This window comes from Penicillium waksmanii (genome assembly GCF_028829765.1).
Source record: "Penicillium waksmanii strain IBT 27052 chromosome Unknown utg000005l:1.0-5232799.0:1.0-5237142.0, whole genome shotgun sequence".
NCBI classification, from domain to species: domain Eukaryota; kingdom Fungi; phylum Ascomycota; class Eurotiomycetes; order Eurotiales; family Aspergillaceae; genus Penicillium; species Penicillium waksmanii.
The window spans coordinates 4,246,833-4,255,091 of record NW_026643252.1 but is presented as its reverse complement, the minus strand read 5'-3'; the positions used below and the strand labels follow the sequence as shown (position 1 = coordinate 4,255,091).

Below are 8,259 nucleotides of genomic sequence, written 5' to 3'. Positions count from 1 at the left end.
AACTTATTTTTAAATTAGTCTAATAATAAAGAATAAGATTAAAAAAAATCTTAGAAATCTATATTTAAAGAATTTTTATAGTCTTAGAACTAATCTAAATTAAAATAACTCTAACTTATATCTAAATTCTCTTTATTTTAGTAATAATCCTTATCTATTTCTTTTTTAAAATATAAATAATCTAAATAATATATTTATTAGAAAGATTAACTAATCTATTAAGATCTTTTTAAATAATTATTTTAACTATAGTAAGCTAGACTATTAGATAAGTAAATATTATCTACTACTAAAAGCTCTAGAAGTAAAGATTTAGTAAACTTATTTAAGACCCTAGTATTACTATAATAATACTTAATTAAAAGGCTTAGAAAAAGTACTAAAGTTAAACTAACTTTTATAAGTTCTAACTCCTAGCCTTAAGTAGGAATAGTTATCTATCTCTATATTCTAATTTATATCTAAAATAATATTAAAATATATATAAATATTAATATCTATATAGAGATATATCTTAATAATTATAAGTTTATTTAGAAATATTACTTTAATTAAGCTAAGTATAATACTTTTCTTTTAGAAATAGTAGGCTAATAAGATATCTCTATCTATAGTATATAGACTATTCTAATTACTATATATAATTCTTAGAGAACTAAATAAGACTTTTTATAGCTTTATATTATCTTAATAAAGATCTTTATTTAATAGGATCTTTAGTACTATTATTAAATATAAATTATTATAAGACTGTACGTCTTACTAGGCTCAGAGAAGTAATGGTAGATCAGAGGATCCAATAAGAAGCTGTTGGTTGGTAATAGATAGGATGATTAATGTATTGTATAGATGTGTATATTGTTAGGATTGCAGGAGATTAAGATGCTATTTATCCCTGAGGTTTCGCAGGCCTCAGGCCACCAATTTTAGTAATTATAATGGTTATATGACAATAAGTCGTCGTAATATATTAATCATGGTTAGTGTAATGGTTACTAAGTTGTCAGGCTAGAGACCTGTGACTAGGTAAGGATATTGGACGGTAGAGATAAGATTAGGCAGTCGTTACAGAGACTGATTCTTAAGAAGATTAAGAATCTTAAATATTTATAGGATTTTAAATATATTAGGGCTCAGGTAGATATCGATATATAGGTTACTTAAAGGGGATTTGTCTATAAATTAGCCTCGAGAGTCTGGGGTATTATATACTTTGAATCCTATAATAATTTATCCTTCTCTCTTAGAGATAGTTGACTTAACTATTAATAAAGGTCAGAATTAGGTTAGATAATCTGAGCTAAATAATATTATCTTATATAAAGGCCTAGGATAGGTACTGCTTTAGGTATATTTATATATAGATATAAATAAAGTAATATAATCTCTTTAATATCTTTAAGATAAAAGCTTCTATCTTCCTATCCTTAACTCTTACTTTTCTCTTATCTTTATCTTATCTTATCTCTTTCTTTTATTATTAAATTATAATCCTTTACTATATTTACTACTGTTAGTCCTACTACTGCTAAATTTGGTGGTCCTTCTTCTATAGATATTATTTATTTTTTTAGTAGTTATTAGGGTAGTTATTATATAGCTAAAGATAAAGATTATATTAGAGCTAGGGATAGAGATAATAATAATAATAACCCTAGAAATATAGGTAATACTATCCTTAGTCTTTATTTTCTTTATAATTAGATTATCTATTCTTTATTTATCTTCTATATTAAGTATATAGCTAAAGTAGCCCTTTATTCTTCTATTAGTATTATTTCTATAATTAAATATAACTAGGATTATTCTAACTTAATTATCTATACTCTATATAAAAGAGATAGAAAGACTTACTTCTAGATATAAAATTCTTCTAATTTATATTTAATTTAATACTAATTTATTTTGAATACCCTATAGAATCTATAGTAATTTATATTAGCTTTAGTTAATCTTTAACTAGGTATATAAAGTTTAGAATAATAGTACTATTATTATTATTACTAATAGTACTATACTTATCTAAAGTATAAAAAGTAAGACTATAGCTATTAAAGAATCTACTTATCTTTTAGTATTATTTTAGAAGATAATCTTTATCTATTTCTCTTAGTATAAGCTTTACTTTAATATATAGAATATAGATTAAGCTATAGAGAGATATACTATATTTATTATTAAATAATAAAAAAAGTTAAATACTAAGGCTAGCTTATCTTCTACTTAGCTTCTTAATTATTCTAATAATCTTCTATAGCTATAGATTAGTAATATTAGTTTTAATCTTTAGTAGAGTACTATTTAATTTTTCTTTTTAGATATTATAGTAAGGTTTAAGTATAATATAACTCTAAATAGTATTATTTTAACCTTAGCTATAGTATAGATTATTAACTAGATTAAAGTATTTTTAGATTTATATAGACTTCTATAGTGGTCTTTATTCTTTATTTTACTTATCTTTCTCTTTTATAGTTAAATAGTCTTATTTAGCAGAAGTCTAATAGTTTTTTTTTTAGTATTAATTTAGACATAGTTTAAAGAAATTTTATTATTATTAAAAAATAGTTTTTTAAATTTATTTTTTTTCTAAATAAAGATATTATATTTTTTATATTTTCTAAATATTCTATAGATTTTTATTAGTTATATTCTAAGGACTATCTAGTCTATTTTATATAGTAGTATAGTACTTTATTAAAGATTTATTTACTTTAAATCTTTTTAATTTTCTATTTCTCTTTATTTTTAAGTTTTAGTATTAGTATTAGTAAATTATCTTTATTTTAGCTATTCTATAGCTTAAGAAAAAAAATAAAGAAAATATTATATAGTCTTAAATACTTTTCTAATAATATAATATAGTATATCTAAATACTAATCTTTATAAGAATATAGAAAAATCTAATTTACTAAAAAAATAACTTTTTTTCTTTAGCTTTAAAGTAAAGATTTTTTATTAAAAAAAAATATAAGGCTTCTAACTATAAGACTGTACGTCTTACTAGGCTCAGGGAAGTAGAAGGTAGATCAGATGATCCAATAAGAGGCTGTTGGTTGGTAATAGATAGGATGATTGATATATTGCATGGATGTGTATGTTTTGGATTGCAGGAGATTGAGATGCTATTTATCCCTGAGGTTTGGCAGGCCTCAGGCCACCATTATTAGTAATTATAATGGTCACACGACAATAAGTCGTCGTAATATATTAATCATGATTAGCATCGAATGGTAATTGATTATATAGGTTGCCATAGTTAGCACCATAGTCAATTATATAGGTGGCAGAGTCAATTATGTAGGTGGCAGATGGCCAGAGTTGCCACAGCATCCAGATAGTTTGCCACTATCGATCAGGTTCCATGAGGTTCCATGATCTATAGGCTATTGCTATATGTTCAGACTAACTTTAAAGTTTTTTAGCTTATATATTTTATTATATAACTTCTACTATACTTTCTATATAACTTAAAGCTTTTTTATAGTTTTTTTATAAATATTTTAAAGATAAATTATCTATTCTTTAGTATTTAGGGCTTTTTTTTAAATATTTTTTTTAGGGCTTAGATTTAGAAGTTAGGATTATATTTTAGCAGTATATAGAAAAAGATTTTATTAGTAGATATATTAATAGTATTATTATATATAAACTATACTATTTTAAGAAATTAAGCCTAAGTTAATTATTCTTTATTAATAAAATATCTAAGATAATCTTTTAGAATCTAGTTAAGCCTTTCTATCTATCTATTAGTTTAGGGATAGAATATAGTAGAAAATTATAGCTTAATCTTAGAATAATAATAGAGTTATAATTAGAATCTATTTATAAAAATAAGTCTTTAATTAAATATAATTTTTTCTAGATTTCTATATTTAAGTTTAATTTAATTAAAAAAGAATTTAGTAAGGTTTTCTACTAATATTATTATTAGGCATCGCCATAACCTATTTTTCAACCCATTTCTTGGCATGCCAAGAACCCAATAACCCATTCAAAACCCATTTTGCATAAAAATTATATAAAATCAGTATAAAGTAGCCTAATTAGGAAGGTCTTGGCATATTTATGCTTGAACTCTAATAATGGGTTCTTGGCAATAGGTTTTGGGTCGGCATCTCCAACCCAAAATGGGTTATGGCGATGCCTAACCCTAATGTATTTAAGATCCCACAAGCATTCAGGATTCTTGATCTTCTCAAGAATCAATCTCTGTATCGACTACCCAATCTGATCTCTACCGTCCGATATCCTTATCTAGTCACAGGTCTCTAGCCTGATAACTTAGTAACTATTACAGTAAGAGGCGTAGAAAGCAATGCTATCATGGCGGAGGAGGATAGAGACCAAAAGTTGCAAGAGGCGTAGGAAGCGATGCCGTTACGCACCTTTTATGGATGCTCTTTCATCTTGAATGATAATGTATTCCAGTGAAATAAAGTATATAATTTCTGTTCCTAATGTTCCAGCTTGGAAATACACTTTTGTTAACAACTGCGAACCGCAGTGAACTAGCAGAAATTATCACAAATAAATTCATCGTACCGTGCACCGTCAAGGGCTCCATCAAACAATCACAGGAGACTCTCAAGTATCGGACCAAACCCGGCCTTCGGCTTCACTCCCAGTTCAGCACAACTTTACCTATTGAATGAAACAGACGCTAATAAAACTCCAGTTCATCATCTCTTCTGAAACTGGGTCATCACACAGCAATATCCATAGTCGTTGTTGGTGCCGCGGCGGAGATATTTGTGATCGATACTCTTGAATCATCACCCATATACGAGCGGCTATTAGGATTGGATGCAAATGTGAAGCTCTTATTTTCCGTACTTCCCGGGAACGGATCTCTGTAGTCAACGCGACCCGCATTACTGGTGGCAAGCTGATTCAGACCATCGGCCTGCATGGTTGAAAGCCGCCGAGGACGACGAATTTGTAGAAGACGATGACAATGATGATAACCCCGCCCACCTACCTACAAGCAACGATCGTTGTATACAAAAGCCTGGAGACCAGACTTCTTCGGAGGGGGGGGGGAATATAACGAACCGATGTTGTCGGAATTACGTGCCCGATCACGTGACCCACAACCGTCCGTTCTATCTGTACTAAAATAACAACGCGTGAGAGCTTACCTCTCTTCCTTTCTTTAGCTTTATTACTTTTTACAATAGTACATGAAAGTTATTTTATCCCGAGTCCTTACAACCATTACGAAATGACAACTAGCGGCCTATCCTGGTCGTGGAATAGCAATATCTTAGGAAGAGCCAATATTATTCGCTCTAATAAGCAGGTCTCTCCAAACAGACAATAACAACAATATTATCTCAAAATTGCCATACATCAAGTATCACTTCTCGACGTACTTTGTAGTGGTTGAGTTGTTAGATGATTGTCCCGAGCTACTGGTGCCACTTTGACCAGCAAAATAATATCTAGGCTTGAAATTGTCCCTCACTGGGGGACTAGAGTCACCTCCATGATGCTCGTTTGACAGGCCACTGGGTTGATATCTAGGCTTGTATTCTCTTGCTGGGGAATGTAGTCGCCACCGTGTGTCTCATTTCCAGAGGTATTGGAGACATATCTGGGCTTGTATTTTGTGACTGGTGGTATGAAATCACCCCCGTGGGGCTCTATTCCAGACTCGCTGGCTCGATACTTGGTCTTGTGCTCTGTAGACGGGATGCAGTCACGCTCGGGACGCTCGCTTTTGATATCCTGCTTGGCATGAACGGATATTCGCAAGACATTATTTAAGGGGCTTTCATACCTGACTTGACTGCATTTAGGAAGCACGATATTTGATGGTTTGTCGATATTTCCAAGTGAATTGTTATACGGCAGCATAGTCTCAATAAAACCCGAAGTTGGGACTCGAGGGTCAAGAAGTATGTAAGATCGACAAAAGACCAGTTCCTACAATTTCAACTTCATTGGCCGGGTACTACATCCGGGCTTGGCTCCTGGTGAGGCTGTATGCTGCAGACTGGGAGCCAACAGTGAAATGTGGCTGGCTGCAGGGCTTGTTTGCTACCTAAATCTGCAAGGCAGTGGTATAGCAGTGTCATGCTGATTGGACCGGCTCCACATGATCTGCCGATCCGCCTCGTATCTGCAGGTTTAAGGGGTTTCCATGAATCATGAAATACAACTAATGTGTACAGAACAGTAAGTACATGATAAATACGGGAAACTTGAGGCTCTCACAGCATTCAACGGTGGCAATGAAAAATATTCTTTCCTCCTCGCCGAACGGTCGATGCATTCCACCGGGCTGTGTTCAAGTTCTATAGACCTTTCGGTCCGCTTCTAATAGTGGATGCCATCAACATATATTGAGAGCCATCGCGGTTTGCACAGACTCTAAAAGGGCACTTTTTTCCCATAGAAGTGCATTCCAAACCTACCCCAAAAACCCCCAAGTCAACATGGGTTGGTATATTCACTACCTCGTTAATAACACAACCGCGAGACTTGCCGTCATTTCGTATGGGATTTGTGATGCTTCATTACTGATATTTCTCGTCACTTCATGTTTGACTAGAAGACCGATGTATAAACCTGACGCAATCGCTTTCAAATCCCTATTTGTCTCTATTTTGTGTTGGATTGTGTACGTGTTTTCCCTTGGTAAAGAGTGATGTGACTGATAATCGTACCAGATCAATTACAGTGATTCTAGAAGCTTGGATCCGCTTTGCGATGGATATCGCAGGTAGTAATTCCTCACTGGGAGAGGAGGAAAAAGCAAGTTCCGCAAAAGTTATCGCGACCTTATTCTTGAACTTCTTTGGCAATATTTGGTACATCTTGATTCCAAATGTACTATATAATCTCCTCCAGGGATACAAGTCGCTGCAATTGGAAAATGGTACAGGCGCTCCCTTGCCTTCCACGCCTAGAATATGGATATTATGCATGCTCGTGATCAACTATGTTCTGGGTATCATTTTCTGGCTCATCGGTGTTGTCAATTTCGATGCGGTGAAATCTCGCGACGAGATGAATACCCACAGTCATCGGTTTCAACTGGCAACGCATGTCCTCCTCTTTATCGCAGCACTGGAGATTATGATTGAGACAAGCGCCATTGTTTGGTCAAAAAAAGACCTGCCACCTCTCTCTAGGGTAAGCTACTCCTTGGAATCGCCTGTCTCAAAACAAATTTCTAATTGAAGATAGAAAAGCACTACCTCTCTTCTCTGCGGGACGAGTTTTTACTTTTTATTCAATTTGTTCGGCTTCATAACAGCGATAGAAGACTACTTGTTTGTCCCGATTGGTTATGATAATTTCGGGGTGCCTGAAACTTTTTCAAGTCTTCGACCTCTTATCACTGCTATCTGTACTATCGGCCTCTACATTGGGACCATGCACTGTTGTATGCAGTGGCACAAGATATATAAGAAGGAACTCGGGAATGCCTCAGCTACGGGGGAGGAGGGGTCACCCATGCTTGCTCTGGCTCATGAATGAGGGCGCGAGGTTCTGCTTCTGATTTCTATTGTGGGAACACATGAATCGTTGGATATACATATAATTAGTACATTCTCACTAGGAATTGGGATTTGCATGCGGAACCACGACGATGATTGGTATTCTTTTTTTCTGTCTCATGAATACAGGCTTCTAAGCTGCCCTTGCAACTCCAGTTTTTCAAATTGATAGGAACATGAACCAAGCATATCACGATTCAATTTTACAATTTCCTGTTACTGAACCGCCTAAAGATCCTGGCAAATGGCAATTCATAGACGGAAAGATGCCAGAGAATCATCACCAATATGGTCAGTGGAATTGATACCAGCCAGAATATCCAAAAGCTTTGTGATATCTTAATCAGAGAATGATCAAAGTTGAAAAATTGACTTCCAAACACGGTCTTCGAAAGTTAGCAATTATGTTCTTTCTTGAAAGTGTAGTCATGACCTACGGATACTGTTGACATCGGCAAGAAAACAAGGGTTACCAATGCGATACTTGCCATTGAGCTGCTATCCCTCTGCATTATGCGGTTATTGTCCTGTGTCACAAGATGGAAAGACTTCAGCCATAAATGATTAGCGAGGTGAGCATTTCTTTAGAGGAAGTGCTCAAGGCTCTCACAAGTGTCAGTATGTTCTCCATCCGTTTCTCAAGGCCCTTCAACCGAAGATCAATGCACTGGAATTGTGTCTCGATATGCTCCAGCATTGCATGCACCAATTTTGATGCATGGTGGCTCTTGGCGGGGGATATCGCAA

At 33.5% G+C, this 8,259-nt stretch overlaps 2 protein-coding genes across 2 annotated transcripts; both read right to left on the bottom strand.

The window, feature by feature from the left end:
• Positions 1-4,709: 4,709 nt before the first annotated feature.
• N7481_006504 (uncharacterized protein) lies at positions 4,710-4,916 on the bottom strand (the record flags this gene model as incomplete). Its single annotated transcript, XM_057265723.1, has 1 exon — positions 4,710-4,916. One exon carries the CDS (start codon positions 4,914-4,916, stop codon positions 4,710-4,712), a length of 207 nt encoding a protein of 68 aa, XP_057123443.1.
• A 551-nt stretch (positions 4,917-5,467) lies between these two features.
• On the bottom strand, positions 5,468-5,801 carry N7481_006503 (uncharacterized protein; the record flags this gene model as incomplete). Its single annotated transcript, XM_057265722.1, has 2 exons — positions 5,468-5,734; positions 5,787-5,801. The coding sequence occupies 2 exons, from the start codon at positions 5,799-5,801 to the stop codon at positions 5,468-5,470; spliced, it is 282 nt and encodes a 93-aa protein (XP_057123442.1).
• Positions 5,802-8,259: the final 2,458 nt, after the last annotated feature.